The sequence below is a fragment of the Tasmannia lanceolata genome, unplaced genomic scaffold (genome assembly GCF_043159265.1).
Source record: "Tasmannia lanceolata isolate RefF3 unplaced genomic scaffold, GAP_Taslan_0.1 ptg000002l, whole genome shotgun sequence".
NCBI lineage: Eukaryota > Viridiplantae > Streptophyta > Magnoliopsida > Canellales > Winteraceae > Tasmannia > Tasmannia lanceolata.
Genome location: NW_027518679.1, coordinates 28896116 through 28923291, shown reverse-complemented (window position 1 = coordinate 28923291; position 27176 = coordinate 28896116). Strand labels below are relative to the sequence as shown.

Below are 27176 nucleotides of genomic sequence, written 5' to 3'. Positions count from 1 at the left end.
TGAACCTGTTTTTATCAACCTTAACCCGAACCGACCCGAGTCAACCTGAACCAACCCGACATTTTAAGCTTACTAAAATAAAAAAGGTCGGGTTTCACTCGGGTCGGGTTGCCCAAGCCCTCAACCTGAACCTGACCCGAACTCAACCCGGGTTGGGAAAACTCAACCAGAACCTGAACCCGACCTGACCTAACTTTTTTCCGGGTTGAACCCAACCCGAAATGCACGCTTAGCTCCTATAACCTAAGAAAGTTAAAGACACCTGAGAAATACTTAAAACTTAAAATATGGGCCTTAGAATGGTCTCCATCACTCCGTATTCTTAATAACATAGCAGGAGTCAAGAGAGTCGACAAGAGGTGTCTGAGCAATCTCTCTAGCAAAGAAGTTATGCCTAAAATTAAGCTTCCATGTTACAATTTGCTACTCCCTCGCTCTGAATTTTTCATTTGCCTGAGTAGCCTTGGTATGGCTGGATTGAGCTATCTAGAAAAATTGAAACTATTTTGGCCCTGACCACTTCAAGATAATTTTTGAAAAATAATGCTATCTTGAAAGCCGTTACATATCTTTGGCTATCCATTGTTATAAATCTTCATAAATAAAGTCGCAAAATGTAATTCCTTCCATTGGGGAAGTTTGATACTTTTTTAAAAACCACAGATTGCTTTAGAAACTATAAATACCATGTCCTAAAATCCACAGCATATTTCATCACATGGAGCTAAAGGCTATTCCGGGACATGATTCTCTAAGAGTTTTCATCCATTAAACAAGCAAAATTTATTTGAATACACTATCAAATTGCTTCATTATAGAGCAGACCACATTTCAATTCCATTTAACAGGATAGCCCAGCCAACTGGTAAGACCTTTTAGATAACTAATGACATGTAGAAAAGGATGAAAAAGTACATATACTACGAATGCAACTTAAAACTGAAGAGTTTGTTCCTGTTTTATACACCCAAAGGTCTAAGATGAATAGGAAGGCCAAACTCTGGCTGAAGAGTGAGTTTCTCTGCTGGCGCGTGTTTATACTGTGGGGAGAGGGTGAAGGAGAACCTCTGAAGGGTCATGGCTAGCACCATCTTTGCTTCCAACATTGCGAAATTCTGCCCAATGCAGGTTCTTGGACCAAGAGAGAATGGCATTAGAGCATTAGGATGTTTTGCTGCTTTTGAGACCCCATCTGTGAATCTCAATGGCTTGAATTCATTTGCATCCTCACCCCAATATTTCTTGTTGGTGTGGATTATTTGCAACGGAATTGTTATAACTGTGCCCTTTGGGATCATCAAGTTTCCCAACATCATATCACTGGATGCCTTTCTGGTCATATAAATCGCCGGACCATAGAGCCTCAGGGTTTCCATAATTACCATGTTCACCTACAAAATTTATCAACGTTATGCTTAATATAAAATAAACAAAACTAATGTAAGTCTGTAATTTGTAAAGTGTATTGATATTGTTTTCCATCCCTTTGTTCTTATCAGTTTGTGCTTGATGTATGTGGAAAAATAGAAAAAATCTAAAATCATCTTACCAATTTTAGTTTGTTGAGCTTATCTGCATCTGGAATTTCCATCCCACATTCCCTCAATACCTCCTCTCTGAGTCTCTCTTGCCATTCTGGGTATAAGCTTAACAAGAACATAGTCCAAGTTAGTAAATTAGCTGTGGTATCATGCCCTGCAAAGAAGAATGTCTTGCACTCATCCATGATTTCCTTCATGTTTAGCTTTGGGTCCCCTTTCTGCCTATCAGAGCCAGTCTCTGACATTCCCATCATCAACCCAAGTAGATCATTCCCATAGTTTCCGTCCTTGGAATTTAGCCTACTCTCTATTATATGTGAGAGTGTATTCCTCATTCTTCTATTGAGTTTCCATATATGAAGGATCCACCTAGTAGGAAGATACCTGCAATTAAAAAATATCTTAGATATTATCATGTAAATTTCTTCTCTAGTATAAAATTGAATCTACGGATTCTGTTTTCCACGCGGATTTGAAATATTTAAAAAGAGTAAGGGACTGAGGTAATTACTGGCTACCAGGGATGATGATATCAGTACTAGAATCTGTGGCCAATTGTTGAAGCTCTTTTTGCACCTCAAAGACTTCCCTTCCTTCATTGAAACTACTACCAAAGGCAGTATGACAGATTATGTCTGCAGTCAGCTCCTGAAACTCGATATTCATCTCTATTTCTTTACATTGTCCCTTGTCTTGAATAACCAGATCTTGCCACCGATCAAGCATCGATAAAGTGCATGATGCCATTCTCTTAGTCATCACCTATCAAATGAAAAGCAATGGCCATGGAGGATTAAACTTGGTTTTTTATATCATCTCTGACTCTGACTCTGAGCTTTAGTTTTAATACCACAACTACATCCCAGTCGATGTTTTCTAAGAGTCATGAAACAGATTTAAAGAGGAAATTTTGTGAAAAAAGAAGATGGATATCTGACATTGAGGTTAAATTCAATACACAAGTTAATACTAATGCAATCTATCTTTTGTCTGTTTCAACTTCAAGATGTTAAACATAAAAAAATGTCATAGAAAGGGAAGTATATTGAAAATGAAAAACCCAACATCTAAGGCAACAGACAAGTGACTCAACCATCGTGAAAATGGTGCAGAAATAGTGACTATAAGACCAAAGAAAATTGGTACCTATGTTCTCTTGAGCTTAAGATCTTAATAGACTTTACAGGTCTTATAAGGCAAAAACTGGGTACCAATCTGACATTGAGCTTAACATGTTGATGAAATGTACAAGTATTTTAACAGTCACGAGAAAAAAAACTTTAGAAGGGAAATAGGCTCACGAGGAAAAAAACTTTAGAAGGGAAATAGGCATCTCACCTTGAGCTTGTCTATGTTGAAAGCAGGGTTGACAGCCCTTCTATGCTTAACCCATTCCGATCCCTCAACCATAACCAATCCCTTCCCCATCAGGGCTGATATTGAAGGCCTTGGCTTAGGTTTGGTGAAAAAACCAAACTTGTTTGACAGTATTTCTTTGGCTAGATCAGGTTCAGTTATGCAGATCCTTGGTTCTGTCCCAAAAAAGTAAAAAAACTTCTCTCCTGCATGGTAAATTAAACTACAGTCAATCTCAAAGAATAATCATATTCATTTATCTAACCCAAATAGCTGGCTTTTGGCAAATGGTCAATGAGCTTGGCCTTAGCCAACTTTTCAAATATAGATTGACTGGCCCGTTGACACACTCATGGCCCCAACAAAGGTATATATTTTGAATTTTGATTTTTTTATTTTGATACGCCTTTCTAAGAACTTAACCCCATTTACCTTGGCCGCGTTCTTTATCTTGGTCCATGTTTTGCCTTACAAAGTCAATCAAAAGTCTTTGACACCAAATCTATTATGATTGGGTTTGGAAAGCATCCGCATTTTTAAACACTAGTTTCACCATTTTTTTCATGTACAAAAAGAGGGGACAAAACAGAGAGAGATGATGCCCACCATTCGTTTTTGATAGGCGTAAAACCAACCATTTTGTAACAAGATAAGAGAATAAAAGAGAAGAGAAGAGAGTATGACCATACCATATTGTGAGGACCATTTGGAGTAGTGAGGTGAGACCCTAGGTGTGATGTCATGACAATGAGTATCCATTACTATCTCCTCTGCTTTCTTCTTCAAGCTCTTGATTTCCTCTAAAGAACCTGACATGAATGAGTAATGGGGTCCTCTTACTCCTTGCTTCGCAAATGATTTTGTGAAGGAATAAGGCCTCCATAAGAGAACTTTGAAGAGTTTCCACAGCCTTGAGATCAGCAACACTACAAAAACCACTTGAAATATGTCAACATAACCCATCTCTAGAGAGTGTGAGAGATGTTCTCAATTGTTTGATGAATTATATGAAGTATTGCTAGTATTTATAGGCAAGGATTTAATGCTTGGCTCTCTATGTGAGGACGGTAGTGATGTGTGAATGACAAATTTTTGGCCCACAGACAAAAAGAGAGATATAGAAAGAGACAGTGAGAGAAAGCATCATTCCTAAGTTGTCAAACCAATCTCTTCTAGTCTTACTCATCTGGAAGGACGGAATTCTCAATGATATGTTTCTAGAAGATTGGTAGTACATGCAGGCAAAATAACACATAGTTGGACCCACAGTTAGCAAAACTTCATCTTAAACGAGATTTTTCCCATTTAGAAAATAGAGAAGATGATTGAAATTGACCTAAGATTTTGTCAATTTCAAATTGATTTTTTGCTTCTATGGGGATCCATGCCCTCCTTGTCTTATTACCCACGTGTCACTAGAGACCTCTTGTCTTTTCCTCCTTACTGGGTTCCCTTTTTGTCACCCCATCTAGAAGGCCGGAATCTCAATAAAATGATTCGGGAATTGCTAACGTCCATGCAAAGGGTTTTTCGCGGCTGGTCGATCGTACATTAGACAGTTGGCTTGTACTAGTGGTCATGGTTGTTTTAGTACTATGAAAACATGTGTGGACAAGGGATGTTTGGGTTTACGTGCTCTTCTAGAACTAGAACACTATATTAGTGAGATTCATTCATTCACTACATGCATATACGGAAATGATATATCCACGCCCTTTTCTTCCTTGGGCCACCCCTTGTAGTGTAAAAAGAGTAGGACCTGGCAAGAAATGGGGGCAGATGTATCACTTTCCATGCACATGCTACTAAGGTAAATATAATAAGTGGGCCATGACACTAAAACAAGTATTAAACCATAAATTACTATGTAATTAATGCAGAACTTACCTCTGGCCACGGCGATTAGATCTTATGATTGTGAATTCCCTTAAACCGACGGTTGAAACCACCAACTTCAATGCGCCACAAACAATGAAAGAGTTTTCTTATAATCTATAGAAGACCTTAGGACTCGATCGTTGGAATCGTAGGAACAATTTTCCTCTCAGATTAGGGACCCTCTTTACATGGAAACTTCAGTTATAAACTATGCATGTTCTTCCAAAAAGAACAACACATATTTGTAGGATTTGAGACTGTATTTTTTTTGTTTCCCACCACACCTCAAACACTTAGTGTTTTACTAATTAAAATCACTTTGGGACTTATCTATAGACTCCCTTTGTAAACACAACTTTACTGAATAAGCCCTCTAGAAGAATCCAAAACGTTTTTCCTGTGTGGGTCCCAATGTGGGCCACACATAAAACGCCAACATTCTCCCACTTGGTCCACATTGGTATATATTCACAAAGCAACTTAGAGTCTTAAATACTTATTTTGAAAACTTTATGGCCATAGTTTTAGAAAATATTCAATCCTAAATATCTTTAACTTTATCTTTATTGTACACGCATATAGTGTATCTCAAATGTACGAATCATAGCGGCATACACCTCCAACAGGAAATGTTACCTTCTATGTATCACATACACCGATTCACACTAATGTACACTTTATGTGTGGTTTGGAACTTTATTTAATAGGCTCGCGAATGCCCACGTCCATTTTTATATGTCATTAGGGACAGTCTGTTTTATCAAACCATAATGTGTACACACTTTATGTCATGTATATGTATAACTTGTAAACAGAATCATCCACTTTATGTAGCAGCTTAAAGTGACAAAATGTAATTAATCACTAATTACTACAAGACCCATATGATCCACATGTTCCGTACACAACTTAGGCGAAAGCCCTTAAGTCATGTGATCCACTGTCAACTGTATAGTAGAAATGTTCTTAGCAGCCACTCGATTAAGAAAATTCTCTCTAACTTTAAGGAAATCCATGTTAGAAAAGAATACCTTGGAAGAATTATGACCGTAAATTACTAATGACTTGAAGATATAATCCACAATCATAAGCCCTACAATAAAATTCCGCAACCGTAATGCCAGCATAGTTGCCTCATAGCACGTAACAAACTTTGCCTCCGTAAAAGAAGAAGTGTTCAGCCATTGCTTCACGCTTTTCAATGAAATGGCACCTCCATTAATAGGAAGATATACCTTGATATTGACTTCCTAGTATCATGACACCCGGCAAAGTCCGATTCTGAATATCTGATCACCTCTGAGTGATCCGACCGTCTGTATGTGAGCTTGTAATCCTATATACCCTGAAAGTACGGTAAAACCTTCTTTGCAGTGGTCGAATGATCCAGCCCTGGATTTCTCTGGTAAGTCCCTAGCAACCCTACAGCATAACCGATGTTCGGAAACTGCCAACCGCCGAAGCATAGATCCTCATGAAATGGTCCATATATATATATATATATATATATATATATATATATATATATATATATATATATATATATATATATAGATATATATATATAGAGAGAGAGAGAGAGAGAGAGAGGAAACTGTTGGTGAGCTTTAGCGCACCAAACTTATGGTGCGCTTAAGCTCCCCAATCACATGGGTCCCACAGCTCCATAGGTGATCCAAACCATTCATTTGTGTGGACCCCGATCCCGAGGACGAATGGGCGAGGGACACGAGGTCCCCCGTCGATCCTCTAAGATCTCCACAATGTGAAGGAGAGCTCTACCAAGGAACTCTCGAAATGGTGCCACTCACAGCATGGGTGGCGATATAAGTGAGATACCTCTCGATTCCAGGACCGGCCCGGAACCCAGATGTACCTATAACAAAGAAGAGTCGCCATCCAGGGAAGTAGGCCCTGGATCCCATGAAATGCTCTGTTGCAACGGATAACCAGAGATACAAAAGTCCGTGCCTGATGACGAATGGGGAAGGTATTAAGCGCCCCCAATTCGCCCAAGTGCAAGCACCTGGTCTCTTATGCCATTTTTAATTAATTTTGAAAAGTTTTGGGCTAAAATCATGTGAAATGGGAACGAGCACCCCCGAAGAAACGTCTATCTAAGCATGCATGACCCGAGGATGGGTAAAAGAAGATAAACATCCAAATCCTAACTCACCGCATCTACTCCTAACCCATCACATCTAGGAAAGCAATAACATCCGCATGCACAACTACAGCTAAGCAAGCAATATCAGATATGGTAAGCAGAAAAGCAGTAAACATCTACAGCTAAGCATGTGAAACTAAACGCACAAGGAATAAGCAAGCTGAAAGTAAACACACAAGGAATCAAAGATAAACACACGATAATCTAAAAAATGCGACGAAATAAAGGAATCATAAAATAGAAAATAGACGGTACGCGCAGGCCCCAAAATGCCAGGGAAAATAAAAGGGAACGTACGATAGGCTCAGGGAGCGACTCTAATGAATCAAGCTCAGCGATCCTGATCCGCTAAAGATCGGATAAGTCTCACGATCGTCATAGCCTATCGTTGGGCTCAGCGAGGACAGTCCCTGTGAAGGGGCCACGCTACGTCATCGCCCGTCCCAAAACCCGATGAAACGTCGGAAAACCGATAACACCGGCAAACCACGATCAAAATCGGAAATGAAAGGAAAAGAAGGCTCCGAATGACCTGGCAATCACCATCCTTGCCGATTTTGGTTTTTGCATTTTTGAGAAAAGCTTGAAAGACATTTTTGGATGCTGAAATGATTTTTGTTTTTGAAGGGTTTAAATGATTTTATTGAAAAGTTTGACTGAACTTGGGATGACGATCCCAAGCTGCCTACGTACCCTGTGAAAAGGGATCAAGCCAACGTAGTTCGAAACAGCTTTTCGAAATACGCTTTGAGTGCTTTTTTGATGTTTTTTGGATTTTTTGGTTATTTGATTTTTATGTGTTTTTGTTTATCCCTTTTTTATTAAAAAAAAAAGGGGGTTTTTGGCTCAGAAGGTTGCCGTCCGTCGTCGCCTAAACCCGACGATGTTCCCGAAATCGATGAAGATCTCGAAAACCGAATGAAATCCCCAAAACGCAGGAACCTGAAGGAGAATACGGAATGGAAGGAGCCCCAAAATGAAAGAAAATCCCAAACTCTAAAGAAAGTCGAATGCGAGGCAAAGGAAGAGTATTACCTGTTTGGAGAGGAAATTGCCAATGCAGAGGATTCTTTGGAACTTTAGTGTCGGCACCGGAAATGGGTTGAGTCAACTAAGGGGAGAGTCCAATCGGTTAAAGAGGTTGGGCATACTCGACTAGAGAGTTGGGTCAACTCTACTAGGGAGGTTGGCTAGGGTTAACTCAGTTGGAATTGGGTTGGGAGCCCACTTAGTTGGATTGGATTGGGTTAATGGTTAGGGTCAAGTGAGTCGGGTCTAAGTTAGGAGCAAACCCGAGACTAGCCGTGGTCTAACCAGGGGGGAAACAGGGTACGAACCAGGGTGCGGACCAGGGTGCACCAGGGTGCGAACCAGAGTACAACCAGGGGCTAGCCAGGGTGCGAACCAAGGGGTACAAATCGGGTTGGGTTTGATTAGGTTGGGTGGAATCTATAGAAGATGGTGGTGGGTTTTGAAATGGGGAAGAGAGGGTTTAATAAGAAAATGGGTCAAAGCAAGGTGGAAATGGCGGTAACAGAGGAGCTAGGTGGTGGAGATGGATTTGGGTCTTTGGATTTTGGAGGTCAAAATGACCGGAATAAGTGGTGGTTGGTCGGATTTAGATGGGATCGGAGAAGAATGGGTTGAGGTCGGAAAATGGGAGGTAGCGGTGGTGAAGGGGAAGATCGGCCGGCAGGAGGTGGCACGGCGGTTGGTGGTGGCGCGGTGAAGCTCGAGTTCCCTCCCTCTCTCTGTTTCTCTGTCTCTCTCTCTCTCTCTCTCTTCTTTTCTTTTTAGATGAAATGGAAAAGGGGTTTAAGGGTGGCTGCTACTGGGAGAAAATCCAAGTGGGTTTGGTGGGGGAGACGAAGGTAGAAGATGAAGAAAAGGGTAGATGAGGTGGCTGATGGTGGTGGTTCTGATGGTGTTAATGGTTGAAATGGAAGAGGGTTTGAAGGTTATAGACTTGGGTTTTCGAAGTGGTTTTGGTGGGGAGGTGGGTTGCGATTTTGGAGGTGGGGATTGGAGGAGATGAAGGTAAGAGAGGGTTTTCGAATGGGTGGTGGTGGTGGTGGTTCGGTGGAGGTGAGTGGGGGTGTGGGTTTTCGGATCTGCAGAGGTGATGGAACGGGGAAGGTGGATTTGGGTTTCGGTTTTTTTGAGGTATAGACAAAGGGGTTTCGGTTTTGGGGTTGAGGGTGGTGGAGGTGAAGAATGGGAGGGGATTTTCGAAGGGTTGTGTTAGGGTGAAAATGGGTTTTGGGTTTCGGTTTGGAGGTTGAGGGTGGTGGTTGGTGGTGGTGCGGCGGCTATGGAGGTGGAAGATGGGTTTTGGGTTTCGGGTTTGAGGTTGAGGATGGTGGCTGGTAGTGGCGCGGTGGAGATGGGGTTGCTCGGTGGTGGAGATAGGAGGTGGGGTTGGTCGGTGGTGGAGAAAGGAGGTGGCCGGTCTCCTTCTCTCTCTCTCTGGTTTCTTTGGTGGCTGCTGTTGGTGGAGGTGGAGGTGGTGGAGAAGGGTGATGGTGGTTTGCAGGTTTTGGGTTTGGGTTTGGGGAGATGGTGGAGGTACGGTGGTGGCCGGAGGTTGGAGGGTGGTGGCGGTTTGCAGGTTTTGGGTTTGGGGAGATGGTGGAGGTGCGGTGGTGGCCGGAGGTTGGAGGGTGGTGGCGGTTTGCAGGTTTTGGGTTTGGGTTTGGGGAGATGGTGGAGGTGCGGTGGTGGCCGGAGGTTGGAGGGTGGTGGTAGAAGGAGGAGAAAATGAGGTGGCTGCCAATCCCTTTCTTCCTCTCCCTCTCTCTGTTGCTGCCCTTTTTTTTTTTGAAAATTAGCCCCCCTCTCTACCCACAAGATTTTTTTTTTTATAGCTAGGGTTGAAATCCTCTTCTAATCTCAACCATCCATTCCCCTTTTTGATGAATTGGATCATCCCCACCCTTGATTCCTTATCCCTCTTGCCCTAATTCTATCCTAGAAACCCTAACACCTAGAGTGCCTAGCTGATCCAAGCCCTACACCTCATCTCTTTAATCTAATGGCCTATGTTTGTGGCTTGTAGAGAAAGAAATGCAAGCTTCCAAAAATGCCCTCCTTAGAGGAGGATTTTACACTTTTATCAACATCCCCATTACCCCCTTTTTTATTCGCTTTAATGGGCACCCATGCTCGGCTATCCCACCCCCTTTTTTATAAAGAGAAACATATATTTGCCCTCTCTTTCTTCCATGGACAACCCCTCCTAGTATACTTATTACCAATCCTTACACACAACAGGGTGGTCCCTGGTGAAAACGAAGGGCAAATAGAGGAGGCCTTGGTGGTTACCCAACTGGTACAGGCACATCTCTTCAGGAATTTCGGGATTCGGTTCGGGACCTCGACTCAACTTCGGGATTGGGATTTTATTTGATTTCGAGAATTTATTCGATTTTGGCGAAAATGGTCCGATCAAAATGGGGTGTCTACAATTTGCAAGGCCTAATCATAGATAGGGTGTGTACCAAAAATCAGCTCCATAGGATCATCCTAACCCCTCCATTTGTGGAGGAAAAAAATGGGCCGATTTGTGGACAAACACTGTCTGTCCATTTTGTCCTCCACAAATGGAGGGGTTAGGATGATCCTATGAAGCTGATTTTTGGTATACACCCTATCTATGATAAGGCCTTTCAAATGAATGCTTTGGATCATCCTAACAAAGTGGGCCCCCATGTGATTGGGCGCTTAAGCGCACCATAACTTTCGTGAGCTTAAGCGCACCAACAGTTTCCTCATATATATATATATATATATATATATATATATATATATATATATATATATATAGAGAGAGAGAGAGAGAGAGAGAGAGAGGGGAAAGTGAAGCTACACCGCCAGTGTAGCTAACTTAGCTACACCGCCGGCTTAAAATACAATGGGCCCACATTGTTTTGGTGATCCAAACCATTCATTTGATTGGCCCTCACATAGATAGGGTGTCCACCAAAAATCAGCTCCATAGGATCATCCCAACCCTTCAAACTGTGGAGGCAAAAATGGACAAATTTGTGAAGGTTTTTACACGTTCATTTTTTCCTCCACAAATCGTAGGGTTGGGATGATCCTATGGAGCTGATTTTTGGTGGACACCCTATCTATGTGAGGGCCAATCAAATGAATTCTTTGGATCATCAAAACAATGTGGGCCCATTGTATTTTAAGCCGGCGGTGTAGCTAAGTTAGCTACTCCGGCGGTGTAGCTTCACTTTCCTCATATATATATATATATATATATATATATATATATATATATATATATATATATATATATATTCCATGAGAGAAATCAAGTTGCAACACTGTCATTCGATTGTTCCATTAGGAGTGGTAGCTCTCAAAACTTAGCACATGGGTCTATGGCTTTCCAGATCATCCAGTTCATGCATCATGTAACAATGATTCTCTTAGCATGCCCTTTTCATATGAATACCAATTTGGTTCTGAAAGAAAGAAACATAATTTAAATAGTAACAACTCAATATAAACTTTTTTCTATTAAAGTTTAAATAGGCATGCTAAAGCATAGATCAATAAAGAGGTCTGGAAGGACTAATACCCGCTCAACTAATAGTCAGATCAAGCTTCAAATTCTACAGGATAAACAAAATGCATATAAAAAATATAGTAATGTATTCCAGAATTTGAAAGATGTAAAGGCCCTAGAAAAAAACACACACTTCAGGGAGAACCAAAATAGGCCATTTAGCCTCAAGCGATGGCCATTGCAAAATCTAAACATAACTTCTTCCATTTTCAAAATACCTAATGAAGCTTATGTGATTACATGCAGTTCATGGAAATCAGCTCATTACAATAAGTTTGATTATATAACAAATTGAATTAAATTTGGAATGTAAAGAAGAAAATGGAGCCGATCAATATCTAATGCACCACAAGGACTCACAATCTTATGATTGGGATTTCCCTTGAACCGACGGTTGAAACCACCAACTTCAATGCGCCACGAACAATTAAAAAGTTTTCTTACAATCTATAGAAGACCTTTGGGCTCAATCGTTGGAATCTTAGGAACAATTTTCCTCTCAGATTAGGGACCCTCTTTACATAGAAACTTCAGTTATAAACTATGCATGTTCTTCCATAAAGACCAACACATATTTGTAGGATTTGGGACTGTATGTTTTTTGTTTCCCACCACACCTCAAACACTTAGTGTTTTACTAATTAAAATCACTTTGGGACTTATCTATAGACTCCCTTTGTAAACACAACTTTAATGGATAAGCCCTCTAGAAGAATCCAAAACATTTTTCCTGTGTGGGTCCTAATGTACGAATCATAGCGGCATACACCTCCAACATGAAATGTTACCTTCTATGTATCATATACACCGATTCACACTAATGTACACTTGATGTGTGGTTTGAAACTTTATTTAATAGGCTCGTGAATGCCCATGTCCACCTTTATCTATCATTAGGGTAGTCTGTTTTATCAAACCTTAATGCGTACACACTTTATGTAATGTATATGTATAAAACATGTATCATCCACTTTATGTTGCAGCTAAAAGTGACAAAATGTAATTAATCACTAATTACTACAAGACCCATATGATCTACATGTTCCGTATACAACTTAGGCGAAAGCCCTTTAGTCATGGGATCCACTGTCAACTGTATAGTAGAAATGTTCTTAGCAGCCACTCGATTAAGAAAATTCTCTTTAACTTTAAGGAAATCCATCTTAGAAAATAATACCTTGGAAGAATTATGACCGTAAATTACTAATGATTGGAAGATAAAATCCACAATCATAAGCCCTATGATAAAATTCCGCAATCATAATGCCAGCATAGTTACCTCATAGCACGCAACGAACTTTGCCTCCGTAAAAGAAGAAGTGTTCAGCCATTGCTCTACGCTTTTCAATGGAATGGCACCTCCATTAATAGGAAGATATACCCTGATATTGACTTCCTAGTATCATGACACCCGGCAAAGTCCGATTCTGAATATCTGATCACCTTTGAGTGATCCGACGATCTGTATGTGAGCTTGTAATCCTATATACCCTGAAAGTACTGTAAAACCTTCTTTGCAGTGGTCCAATGATCCATCCCTAGATTTCTCTGGTAAGTCCCTAGCAACCTTACAGCAAAACCAATGTTCGGAAACTGCCAACCGCCGAAGCATGGAGAATATTCCTCATCTGTTATCTTTCCAAATCATACTTTAGGAATTGTGACTCACTGAGTTTATCACCTTTAAGGATAGGTGCTATATTAGGTGGACAACTCTGTATCCAAAACCTTTTCAAAACTTTGTTAACATAGGCCTTCTGAGATAGACCCAAGATATCTTGAGATCTATTTTATGAATTTAATTGCCATTGACATATGAGGCTTCACCCATATCCTTCACATCGAAGTTTGAGTAAGGACCTGTTTCACTTCACATAGCGTTTCTAAATTATTAGTAGCCAGCAAATATCATCTACATATAGGAGCAAAAGATAAACCCAATCGCACTGACTTTAAGATATGTACAATCACATCAGGAAACTTAAGGTACCACCACGGGAGTTCTGCTTTAGTCCATATATAGATATGTTAATTTGCAAACCCTGTGACTACCACTTTCAAACAGAAACCCTTCGGTTTGGTTCATATATAACTATTCTTCTAAATTATCATTGAGGAAGGCCATTTTCACATCCATTTGATGCAACTTTAAATCAAAATGAGCTACTAAGGCCATTATAATCCTTAATGAGTCCTTTTTCTACCTAAACTACCCAGGATTAAAGAGTTTATTGAGGGCTTGATTTCTAGTCGAATGAAGTCCAACCTTCTGTCCACACATGTCGGCTTAGCAAGCAAATGGAAATATCTAATTCAATGCAAAGGATTTCAATTCGAGGTCGAAGCGACCAGTTCATCTGTACAGATCTATTCTACACCGGGCTTAAATTTAAGCTTGTTCTCTTCATTTTGTCGAAACTAGAGAGCGAGGTTCTTTCAAGTGGGAGGGACTGATGTAGGATATTAGTGGTAGATTAGTAACTTTCTTTCTATTTTTTACTAGAATTAATATGGGTTTTGAGTTGGCAAGATTACACTTCTAATTCTAGCTGCTTTCTTATTGTGATAGGATTCCAGATCTCTCTCTCATATGGATTGCATTTTTTAATAAGAGGCTGTAAATGTGAGTTAGAATCAATCAAGAATATTGGAATAAAATTTCACTCTTTATCTCTTCTTATTCTCTCTCTTCTTCCAAGTGGATTCTAGGGTTTTTGTTCTTCCTTTCTTCTCTCTTCTTTCCTAGTGTATTCTAAGAACCTTCTTCTTCCCTACTGGATTCTCGGGCAATTTTCGGATCGTGCGCTTCGGCTGCGTTTCCATGCTTGATCCGCTGCGCTAAAATTCTATGTCAGCACCGCCATTTATTCAGGAGTAATCTTGCAAGTTTTTAGGAGTTGAATAAGTTTCAATAATAGACAATAAAAGTAGATAGAAATTAAAGAGTTTTGGTTGCTATCATGATATTTTATAGGAGACGTGATTAGGAGACTTTATTGAGTTATCTTGCAGGTTTTTAGGGGTTGAATAAGTCTCAATGATAGACAATAAGAGTTGATAGAAATTGGAGAGTTTTGGTTGTTATCTTGATATTTTGTAGGAGATGTGACTAGGATATTTTATTGATATTAGTTGCTAAGTTTTAGAGATTTATTACTTGTTTGACCAAAGTAGTCTTTCTAAATGTAGAATTTTTGTTTAGTGAAGAAGGGGGCGTTTTCCATCACTTTTCTATGTTTAATGGAGGTTTAAGGTCTCCCTCAAAGCAGACCTAAGTTCATTCTATTTGTTTCATCTAAGTCATCCCTAATACTCTCAACCCACCATTAAAAACAGAGAGATGCAACAAGTATCAGCCATTGTTTTTCCAATCTTCTCTTGTAATCTCTTGTTCTTATAGTGGAGTTTCTCGTCATCTCGCAGTGGATGTAGGCATTGCTGAACCACATAAATCTTTTATGTCTTCTTGTGATTGGTTGTGTTTGTCTATTTCATTTTGGTTAGCCATTGAAATTGGAGATCGCTATTTTAGAGGGGTTTTTCACAACAGAAACTTCCACTTGATGTACTTCAAATGCAAGTTTCGAAACTTTGGATTTTCTTTATAGAAGATGATTAAGAAATTTCTTATCCATTGGGGCATGAGAAACTTGGCGGTTCAGCCTTTCAAGCTCCTCCTCCTCTTCTTCTTGCGGTTCAGCCTTTCAAGCTCCTCCTCCTCTTCCTCTTCTTCCTTTCATCTTCGTGTTTCTATACTTCAATTTTCTGATAAGGTGAAAGCTACAACTAAATCCCAAACCATCTATAATAGATGCATTCCCATTCTTGTTTACTTGCATTGTCTCCACTTCTTCACATCTTATCTTCCTCTGCCTCGTATCCTTCCCTCGTTAATATCTTAAGATACGCGGAGGCAACGGTGTGGACGAGGTTCTGACCAGGCCGTCCCAAGATAGCATTATAGGCCGACGTGGCCCTCATTACCAGGAAGTTGATCATTGCGAAAGCTTGATGGGGTGCTTCCCCAACAAGGACAGGGAGTTTGATCTGTCCTTCGACTTTAACAACTTCTCCCGAGAACCCAAACAAATCTGAGTTCGCCGGCTTCAAACGGTCATCTCCTATCATCATCTGTTTGAAAGCGTGATAGTATAGGATGTCTGCTGAACTCTCATTATCAACCAGAATTTTCTTCAACTCCCAGTTCGCAACTAGCATGGTTATGACCAGGGCGTCGTCATGGGGGAGTATCAAGTTGTCGAGATTTGCGTCTGAGAATGAGATCTCATTTTCTGTCTTCATCTTCTTATTGTATGCGTGGACGACGTTGATTCGGTGCGCGTAAGCTTTACGAGCCACTAACGAAGTCCCCCCCAGCCGTCAGTCCTCCCATAATGGTGTTTATGACCCCGTTAGGGTGGGATCGGCGTATTTGAGGATGTGGGCTCGTTGGAGCTGGGGATTCATTCCGTGCAGGAGGCGGCTGGGATTGTCGAGGACTTTGGCCTTGAGGGCTACTCTCCCTACGCTCCCTCCTGTGGCCTTCATCTCTAAAATACTTCTTCAGGTACCCTCTGTTAATCAGCAACTCGGTTTCCTCTTTGAGGTGCCAGCACTCATCGGTGTCGTGCCCGTGGTCCCGGTGGAACCGGCAGTATTTTGACTTGTCTCTCTTATTTCCCTTCGAGAGCATTTTGGTCGGCCATCTCACGAAGTCCTCTTCCTTGATCGCGGCTAGTATGCGTCTTCTAGAAGTGTTGAGGGGGGTGTAACTTTCCTCCTTCCTCTGGGGGCTTCTTTCTCTTCTTGGAGCTTTATCGTCCCTATGTTGTTTGGTAGGGTTCTTTTCTTCGGAGGTTCTCCTCCGGTTCGAGTCTAAAGCAGCAAGCGTTTCCTCCACGGATGGACACACGGCCAAAATACCTTGGCCATGCCAGGAAAGCATACTATTTTTGCATTTCCTTATCATTTTCCAATAAGAAATCCAACAAGTTTTTTTATTACTTTTTACTTAACATGCACGTGCGCACACACACACACACACACACATATTGTTCTTTATTTCTGTGGTCATTTATGTGGTAAACCATAACATTCAGTAATTCAGGTATTTAACTAGACCTTCTCATCAATAGCATTGTAAATCATTTTTTCATGGGAAGTGTTGAGGGTCTGATCCAGCTCAAGAGTCAATGCTGACATCAATCTTCAGCCAGATTCAGCAATTAATGTATGGATGTACCTATGGAAGAAAACCCTATTTCAGGTGTTTCTTGCTGGTTACACCTTTCAGTAATTAATAATTAACAAATTATGCAAGTACTGTATGCTTTCTTCCCTCAGTCTCACTCACTACCTTGTGCTTCATTAATAGAAATTTCCTTATTATATCTTATTATCCTTTATTCCGCTTCCTTCCTTCAATCATACCTTGTGCTTCATTAAAAGAAGTTTCCTTCGGAACTGTCATCCTTTTTTTTTTAATGGCCGAAATTTCATTCAAAGAGAAGGGACCGAGATGGTCAAATACAAGCATGAAAAAAGAGACAAGAAAGATACACGGAAATAAAAATAAGGCTACAAAAGGACCAGAAAAACTCAAGGCGGTAAAAAATCGAACTGCTCAAGGGTCACCAAACGAACCCCATCCCCGGCAAGCTTATCAGCCACCCTATTGGCAGATCTTCTAATATGGCGGAAGGATGTACTCTGAACTGGTTTTCACCCAAAAGGTTGGAAGAGCTACCACCTTATTAGATAGATAAGAAGGGCTCTTAGCATATCCCTTGAATATCCTGACGTTACTCTCTTTCCACGAAACCAACACAACTGCAAGGAAGGATGTATTCCAAAGTATTTTGTGCTTTTTCCTCCAAGGAGACATTTGCTAATAATCCAATAGATCAATTTAGTGCTTACGGAACACTTAGGATATGCCGAATCTCTCCAAAATGCCGCTCCATATCTCCTTAGCTACCTGTAGTGGTCCATTGATTCCCCATCTTGGATACATCGAACACAATGATCGATAATCATCATTTTTCGTTCCCTCAGAAAATCCACTACCTGAATACACTTGCGAAGAGCAGCCCAACCAAATACTCCAACCCTGGGAGGGGCTTGGATAGACCAAACCCATGCTACACTGGGGCAGCAGGGCAAGACACGAGATGCTGGTAAAAAAGATTTGACGGAAAATTCCCCCGAACTGTTCTACACCCTCACCCTTGAATATGACCCATTCCTGTTTTTATAGCATCCCTCGAGAATCTCAAAAAGCCTGGACACCGATCACAGCTCCCTGTCCAAAAAGTTTCTTCTGAAAGCTGGCAGCCACACAACCCTATCCTCTCTCCTCTTGAAGAGGTCTTTGACTAAGGCCTTTGTTGAAGATGACACCACAAACAGATCAGGGAACAAGTCCTTCAAAAAATTGGTGGAACAATTCCTTCGAAGACCCACTAACTGTCATATCTTATTACCCTTTATTCCCTATGTTGCATGGATTCAGAGGATCTGACATGGATTCGAGGTGTCGAATTCAGCAAGTAGGAGTTATGGAACATTTCTAATCTTTTTCGTTTACTTTCCCCCCCTTGACTTTTTACTGATCGCCGGAAATCGTTGGACTTGGCGCCTGCGAGAAGTGCATTCACGGCGGCTGAAGGATCTAGATTCGGCACCTGAAGGGCCTCTCTGTTGAAATGGCTCACGAATGCCTTCAGAGGTTCGTTATCCTCCTGTCACAAGGCCATTAGGGACGCCGCTGTTTTTCTTGGCCTCCGACTGCTCATGAAGTGTCAGACCAGATCATCTCCAAAGTCTTCAAAGTTGCTGATGGAGTTTGGCTTAATTTGCGAGTACCAATCTCTGGCTGCACCCGTTAGGGTGGTCGGGAAGGCTCTGCAGAGGAACCCATCAGAAGCGCCGTGGAGGAGCAAAATTGTTCTAAACGTCTCCAAATGGTCCACAGGATCGGTGGTTCCATCATATTGCGGAACCGATGATATCTTGAATCCTTTTGGTGCCGGTGCGCTCAGTATATTATCTGTGAATGGCGGTCTGTTTGAGAACGTCTTCGAGGTAGGCCGGCCCTAATCTTTCACAAGTTCTTCTATTTGGTGGTCTATCTCCTCAATCCTCAGTAGCATCGGCCCTCTTATCTACTCGGCCCGCTGATCTATTTCTTTCTACAGAAGGGCTCGCAACACAGCCGGAATGACTAACCGAGCTCCTTCGGCGATGCCAAAATTTCTCTTGCTGCGCGGGATGCTCCGTAGTTTGGTGCCTTTGTACTGATCGAGATCGCGACCGGCGACGGTGATGAGGCTCCGTCTGTGCGTGTCTAGTTCGGGAATGGTGGACTCGCCTTGTGAAGTGGCGAGACTGATCTCGGTGGGAAGGTAAAGGCCCTCCCCTGGGGGCACTCGACCTTTCCTGCATAGGTCGGGGGGCTTCTATGGGATGCTGCGTAGGCACCTCTTGGATCAGGTTTTTGTACTGATCAATGAGAGTTGTCATATGTTGAAAGAGAGTCTGGATTTGTTCTGGAGTAGGGGCAGGGTTCAGGTGTTCCGAATGAACCGGGCTCTGTTCCGCTATTGCAGAAGGAGCTACTACCTGTGAGGCGACTCGCTCGCTTCGAGCCCTGTGAGGCACTTCGGCTCGGGCTGTCCAAGTAGTTGGTACCCAAGCACTCCTCTGCAATAGCGGAACAGAGCCCGGTTTAAATGAGATTTTGAACAGCCTTTAGTTCGTGGTCCCACGGATGGCGCCAATCTGTTAGGCCTAAAATTGGTAACAGGTACGGCAGTGACGAAAGAGCCGATCTGGCGGGCCCAAGATGTTGACTTAAGAGTATTATGTCCTGCACAAGAGTGCACGAGGTCAGAAGACCAACCCGGAGTCGTTGCTAAGGACGGGCCCTTCGACACTCAAGTCAGTATGAGCAGAAGAGTAAAGCCAAAACTTAGAACTATAGCTTAGGAATTCTACCCCCACCTTAGCATGAGTGAAGGCTATTTATAGTGAGAGCTCTGGGGTGGTTGAATTACCTACCCCGGGACAGGTGTCGGCCCATGTGTGGACTTGATTTTACCTGCTCTTGGCAGATTACCAGGCTACCCCTGGGGCTGGTGTCAACTTCATGGTGGGCCCTTCGGGGGCCACGTGTCGACAGCTAATTGGATGTGGCTTTTCATACCCCATCAAAGGGTATCCAAGCTTTTGTGTCTTTGATCCTTGTTGCTTTCTACACGGATTGTTATGTAATTTTACTGTTCCATCTATATCCTATGATTTATTCCTATGGTTAGTTTTTTAAGAAAATATTCTGAGTGGGAGGAAAAGTAAGTCGATTTTAAAAGCTGAAAATACATTTTTATTAAAAAGTGTCTAAAGAAAGGGACTGCTTTCATGATTAGCTTGGAGTCAATGAGTTGGGTTGATTCATTTGTGACTATAAATCCAGTGCTACCCTATGTTGCAGTCAAAATTGGAGTTCCAATTAATGTTGTTTCATTGCCTTCTCCCCTAGACCATTACTTATTTCATTGATTGTACTATACGTGAATAAAAGAGAATGTGAATTAAATAAATGACACAAATCCTGCCAAGTGGTGGCACTTTTCCTGAAAAAAAGAGGTCGCAAAATTGCCTAGACACTCACTTTGTAATAAACTAGTAAAAAAGGCACGTGCGACTAAGAGTGTTAGCAAACAAGAAATACTACATATGAATTTTAATTCATACTATGCTAACATAACAATCGCTATGGGGCCCACTTGGCAACTTCTGAAAAGCAAGACAGAAAGAAGCCTAAGATGAAGATGCTCCGAGCATGTGGTACCACAAATGCATAGTTGCATATCAATTGATTGATGAAGTGGTAGAAGAGCAATGACTAATAGCCAGGCTCCCTAAAATGGGCGAAAAAATAAAATGAGCATAAAATTTGTTTTACAAACCTTAAAAATGGACATAAAATTTGTTTTACGTACAATTTTGCGTGGAAAGAAAAGATAAAAAGATAAAAGTTTGTTTATGATCAGTTTGGTTAAAAAAAGCATAGTGAATAAGGAAAAGTAATTTGACCTTTTCATGAAAAAAAAAGTGTCTTTCGTTGTTTATTTCAACATGTGTATTAACAAGAAGTTTGTACAAAGACTTTGGAATCCATTTTCTATTCGACGGGCACTTTGGCAATTCATTTTTTTTTAAATGGTAGCCAACTTTATTGCAAAAAAAGGGGACGAGATGGTCCGAACATAGAAAACAAATCACAAGGTGGAGAGCCACATAGTCTTCAAAGCTTTCAACTATAGGGGATTGAATCTACTTGTCCAGAATAGGAGAGATGGATGCGAATTTTAAGGTAAAATAAGAAGTTTGTACAAAAACTTCGGAAACCATTTTCTATTCGACGGGCACTTTGGCAATTCATTTTTTTTGTCCTTCTAACTCCTCCATGAAAAGTAATGGAATAGAGTAGGTCATCCCTTACGAAATGTCAAGTGGTGAGTAATAAATTTTTGTTGTTGGTATCGTATGCATTTGGGATTCTAAATGGTTTCAGACATTGCATTTTGGGGCTTTGCTCTATCAAAATTCTCTAACTTTGCCTCTTCAATAGCCAAGAAGTAACAACTACTCTTCCTTCTTTCCAATCATCAAGCATTCCAAATTACGTGCTTAATTTCTAATATATGATTACAATTTGGGTTCTAGAGAATGGAAAACCAACAAAATAATGTAAAATAAAGCAAAATGCTATGAAAAATGTCAATTTCAAGTTCAATACACAACTCAATTAAACTCAACTAAGCCTTTGTCAATATCGAATGAAAACACAAAATATCAAGGAAATCAAATAAACGGTGGGCCTACAGGCTTAGAAAAGCTTAGAAAATTTAAACAGCGGCAATGTTTAGGATAAAATTTTTATAGTTATGTCTCAAATTGTATCCCACATATTTATACGAACCCAAATTGGTTCCTAACGTGATTGATATTCTTAGAGGGAAGATCAATCCTCTTGGTTCCTAAGTGTCTTTCGTTGTTTCTTAAGGGCTGACCTACTCTATTCCATTACTTTTATGATCAGTTTTTTTCGTTGTTTGGAAAAAAGTGTCTTTCGTAATATCAAACTTTCCGTAATTTAACCCTCACATAGTGAATAAGGAAAAGTAGTTTTTTCGTCATCGTTAGGGATGCAATCATCCTTTGGGAATGATCAAATTGACGGTCTGGATCATCCTATGGTGAAGGCTGTAAAATATTCACTCAAATTTTTTATTGTAGGGATGCGATCATCCTTTGGGAATGATCAAATGGACGGTTTGGATCATCCTATGGTGTAGGCCGTAAAATATTCACTCCAATTTTTTATAGGTAAGTTGGGGTTTTGTGGGGACCCCTACCGGCTTAATAAAAAATAGTTCACTACATGGGCTTACACCATATATATTGTAACAAGAATTTTGTGACAAAGCTTGCAAACCAAAAACATATTTCTTACACTCCCTGTTTAAAAAAAAAAGAATTGTTTAACTTACACCATAGGATGATCCAAACCGTCCAATTGATGGGCCGCATCGTAAATAGGATGTTCCCAAAAAACACATTTCCATGCGATGATCCTAGCCCTGCAGTCTATAGAGGAACGACATATTTAGGAAACATTTATCGATTGGAGGGTTGTAATTATCCTATGGAAATGAATTTTGACACACAACCTACTTACATTGTGGCCCATCAAATGTACGGTTTGGATCATCCTACGATGTAAGCCATACAGTACTTTTTGAAAAACAATACTCACTTTAAGGACTTACACTGTATATAAAAACTCTCGTAATCACATCATTTCCCTCTAAATCATGGGGAAACGGGTCAAACGGGCCGGGTCAAAGTGACGTGAAAATTTTTACGGGTCAGTGGGTTTGGACCCGCACCGGCGGAAAATTTTATGTGTCATTGGGCTTGGACCCGCACCCAGCCCGCGGGTCAACCGGATTTTTGACGTATGTTTTTAAGATTTTTTTTTTTGTATAGGATTTGCTAGCCACCTTCGCCAAGCGTACTTGTCTGCTTGTCGCCCATCCTTTGCTGCAGAGATTGGTAGAAGTACGATTTGTGCAAAGGTGGCTAGCAATACATAATAGCAATAAATAATAATCATGCAGGTGCTAAGTTTTAAATGAAAAATTACGGGAAAATGGAAGCAAAGCAGAAAAATTACAAAAAAATACCGAACGGAGGTACTAAAATATGACAATTACGGCCAAAACTACAAATAAAATTGAAAAATTATGACAATTACGGAACAATTACGAAAAAAATCTACTTTTCCTTATTCACTATGAGAGGGTCAAAATAAAGAAATGTTGATATTATGAATGCATGACACCTGTAAAAATATTGACGAATTCTGGGCACCTTAAGAGGAACAACAATCATGGAATCCTCTATAGATTGGAGGTCTAGGATCAGCCTATGAAAATGATTTTACTGGCACAATCTATTGATGTTGTGTTCCATCACTTGGACGGTTTAGATCAACCTATGATGTGGTATGTACATTTTAAATGGATAATTTAAATGGATAGACGTGCATCGCACGTGCATTTTTACTAGTAAAGTTCAAAAGTGAAAGCTCTCTCATTCCCTCTCCTTTCATAGTTCCTTTGGTATTTTGTTTTTTTTATGTGGTTTTGCTTCATGCTGTGATCTCTTTAACAACAAGGGTATCCAAGCTTTTGTGTCTTTGATCCTTGTTGCTTTCTACATGGATTGTTATGTAATTTTGCTCTACCATCTATATCATATGATTTATTCCTATGGTTATTGAATGAATAGTTTTTTAAGAAAATATTCCGAGTGGGAGGAAAAGTAAGTCGATTTTAAAAGCTGAAAATACATTTTTATTACAAAGTTAAGTGTCTAAGGAAAGGGAATGCTTTCATGATTAAGTTGGAGTCAATGAGTTGGGTTGCTTCATTTGTGACTATAAATCCAGTGCTACACTATGTCGGTAGATCAAAAATGGAGTTCCAATTAATGTTGTTTCATTGCCTTCTCCCCTAGACCATTACTTATTTAATTGATTGTACTGTACGTGAATAAAAGAGAATATGAATTAAATAAATGACACAAATGCTGCCATGTGGTGGGACTTTTCCTGAAAAAAAGAGGTTGCGAAATTGCCTAGACACTCACTTTGTAATAAATTAGTAGGTCCTCTTGATCCCTATCTTTTTTTTGGTAGGTAAGCTGGGATTAAAGTTAAACCTCGTATCTCAAGATTAAGAACAGACCCTTGACCAATTGAGCTAGAGGCTCACCCTTCTTAATCCCTATCTTGCTTATAAAAGGAAAACACTTCTCCAAAACGGGATTTGGTTGGGAAAATAAGACAATAGTGAAATTGACATATGATTTGTCATTTGCTCATTTCCATAGTGATTTTTTTGCATTTCGTTGGGATTCAATTCTTCAGTAATACAAACCATAGATGAACTTTAACCCTTCAACTTGTGGCTTATAAAATAAATGATCAAGGGGGGCAAAAAGCAATATATACCACAGAAGTTTCTAAAAGCTAATGGTTTTGATGTGGAAATTTCCTCTCAAAATTTATGATAATACTATGAGAAGCACTAGCTACCTATGTGGAGCCCAAGCCATTTATTATAAGCCATAGAGCAAAATCTACCCCCATTAAACGATCCTAACCCTTCAAATAGTGGCCACCTAAATGGACTTAAAAATCAACGGCAACTTACATTAATCTAGAAACACTAGTACAAATTGGTGTGAATTGGCCAATGGGGGAAGAGTTTGCTTCATTGTCTATCCTTGATAAGGTCTTGGAAATAAATGGTTTCAATAATTGAGTAACGACCCAAGCTTATATTTCTGGCTGCTCATATTGATCTCCTTTAAAAAATGGCCATCCATTATCCTAATAATCTCATTAAATAAGGGGCCCGATGGTGGGGAAGAGGCACATGTATGGAAATTAAAACATTGTATAAGGGTTGACTGGAAACAAAAAATAAAAGAAATGTATATATGTATGTGCGAAATTGCCTAGACACTCCATATATAAATGATACTTTTAATTATTTATATGGATTTGCTAGGGACCATTGCAGAAGGCATTTTGCGACCCGTCTATTGCACTAGAGAGCAGCCACATAGACTTACTTTTCAAACAGATTTTGTCTTATTAATTTAATTCATCTGACGTGGCTGCTCTCTAATGTAACAGCCGGACCGTGAAATGCCTTTTGCATTGGTCCCTAGCAAATCCCTTATTTTTATATATACAGGAGAGTAATCTTGGCAGGAGCACGACATAATGAGACGAACTCAGACCTTATTTTTATACTGTTTAACCAGCTGTCAAAGGCTATTGCAATTCTCAAAAAGCTCTGAACAGTTCATCAGATAATTGTAAACCAAAGTCATCCCATTATCAAAACATGGTCGCACCGATATTGGTTTCATTTATACTAGTAAAAACCCACGACAAAGAAAACCAAATGATTCCAAAATTAAATGAGGTAAATAAAAAGAAGTGTAGCCCTTGATAAGAAGCATGGATATCAAGAAGCATGGAAAGAGAACAGGAAATAGCAAAATAATACTCATTTTATGTTTTTCTGTTAATAGTAAGATACTCTGCCAAATTCATCTGGGTTTTAAAAGAATGTAAATGACCTGAAGAAATAATGTAAATGAGATGACAAAGGAAAGTAAATGACTCATAAAAAGCAAGTACAGTTGAGAAATAGAAATAACCTAACAAAATGAATAAGATGTAGACTGTTATAAAATTGAATTCAACTCCAAAAACCAATAAAACACTTGTGCCAAACACCCATTAACAAATAATGCTACAATATTCTAAAACCCATGTAACAATATCTTGTTTAAGCATTCCAAAATTTAGTCTACCTCTCGTTTTTATCCAGAGTTGCTTCAGCAGTTGGTGTCACAACTACTCAGACATATCATTTCATTTTGAAATTGCATATGTGAGAGAATAAAGGTCAGTGGATAAGTCTTTGCCCAAAAATTGGCATGTCAGCATATCAGAGACAATCGTACCTTCAATTCACATTCTTACAATTACTAAAGCAAAAAAACCTACAGTTGTTCTTCCCAAACTTGGGAAGAAAATGTCAGTGATACCTGCTAAAACCAAAGAAATAGATGTTTTTAGGTTTTGTAAGAAAATTCATCAACAATATAATTTTAGGATCGTTTCTATAAGTGAAGATTTGTGAAGAAATTCATATATGATCCAAAGCAGACTACAACCAACTCTCAAAATAGCACAAATACAAATCTCCTATTATTCATTAAAATACCAATTTTTTTTTTTATGATATCCATCTCTAAATATGGTCCAAGAACAAAATGATGATATACGAGAACCATCTTTGTAAGAAAGTTAGAATCCTAACCTTAGGCAATACATACAGAGAAAATAGTGATGATCTAAGAAAATAGTAGAACACATAGCCTATATGAAGAAAAGGGATTCAAAACCTATGTATCAAAATAAGAATATAATAGTAAATGATGAATCAATCAGTACATGATTTATTTCATGGGTGCAAAGTCAGCACCTTCTGAGTCTTCTGCTAGGCAGATTTCGGGTTCTGAAAGTAGGCATTGTCAATATAGTTTGACTTGGCATGTGAAATGCTAATATTTCCCTGCTGTTTTAAACATGTGGTAATTTATTTGATGAAGATACTGCCCACAATTTGTAATCCCAAAAATAATCGCATTCCTTTAGATAATATCCATTCCAGGCATTTCAGCAAACAAATGATATGCATCCTCACATTTGTCATCAATATCCATCAATCCCAAAAATAATCGCATAATTTCTCGTCCAAGTAAAAAAAAATTAGAAGTAGATTAGATGAACCATTTGATCAATAAATCATTTAATATCATCGATAAGCATAGCTAAGAAGAGAAGTGTCGGTTGGAAAGAATGTTGAGACGTGGCATTCATTGCCTTTTGAAGGAGGGAATAGTGTAGAAGAAGACATGGCATTCATTGCCTTTTGAAGTAGGGACACGTATCTCTATTGTCTGACTGGGAAAAATAATTCTGGGAGACACGTGGCAAGGGCGGGCAGCAAACGAAAAAAGGGATGCACGGGGCACGTGGAAGATATCTCTTAGCAAAAAAAATATCTCTGACGCGACAAAAACATCTCTGACAGAACCCCGACCAGATGTATTAACTAAAAAGCAGATAGGGTACAAGGGGGCCATAAGGGCAACACAAGCACAAAGCCAGACAAACAGAAGCAAAGGGACAAAACTGGCAACAGAGGGAAAAGATTACATTCTACAGTAGCTGACTCCCAGGTCATCATTTTTAACAAGGTTCATCAGAATTTCAGAGACCTCTGCTGTGTTCGGAAAAATTTTGATTCCTTTCAAAGGGCAGGCATGTTTAGAGAGATAGTCCGCCGGTTGGTTTGGCGACACTTTCCACATTTCAAATGAAGTGAGAGGCACATGTATGGAATTTAATACATTGTATAAGGCGGGTTGACTGGAAACAAAAAATCAAAAAATGTATATATGTATGAGGCGGATAGACTTGCTTGAGCGGGGCCCAAAG

At 39.9% G+C, this 27176-nt stretch overlaps 2 protein-coding genes across 2 annotated transcripts; both read right to left on the bottom strand.

Annotated features, from left to right (window-relative positions):
- Positions 1 to 747: 747 nt before the first annotated feature.
- LOC143883688 (cytochrome P450 709B1-like) lies at positions 748 to 3912 on the bottom strand. Its single transcript, XM_077387016.1, has 5 exons — positions 3587 to 3912; positions 2880 to 3103; positions 2053 to 2303; positions 1550 to 1925; positions 748 to 1391 (listed from the first exon to the last, which is right to left on the bottom strand). Exons 1-5 carry the CDS (start codon positions 3858 to 3860, stop codon positions 960 to 962), a joined length of 1557 nt encoding a protein of 518 aa, XP_077243131.1. The 5' UTR covers positions 3861 to 3912; the 3' UTR covers positions 748 to 959.
- Positions 3913 to 15373: 11461 nt separating this feature from the next.
- Positions 15374 to 15823, bottom strand: LOC143890311 (uncharacterized). Its single transcript, XM_077394948.1, has one exon. It carries the CDS (start codon positions 15821 to 15823, stop codon positions 15374 to 15376), a length of 450 nt encoding a protein of 149 aa, XP_077251063.1.
- Between the last annotated feature and the right edge of the window lie 11353 nt (positions 15824 to 27176).

Coding starts and splice junctions, on each gene's coding strand:
- LOC143883688 (XM_077387016.1), bottom strand. CDS start 3,860: ATGGGTTATGTTGACATATTTCAAGTGGTTTTTGTAGTGTTGCTGATC. Junction 2,304..2,879: donor TCAACATAGACAAGCTCAAG/GTGAGATGCCTA, acceptor TTCATTTGATAG/GTGATGACTAAGAGAATGGC. Junction 1,392..1,549: donor AGCTCAACAAACTAAAATTG/GTAAGATGATTT, acceptor TAAATTTTGTAG/GTGAACATGGTAATTATGGA.
- LOC143890311 (XM_077394948.1), bottom strand. CDS start 15,823: ATGAAGACAGAAAATGAGATCTCATTCTCAGACGCAAATCTCGACAAC.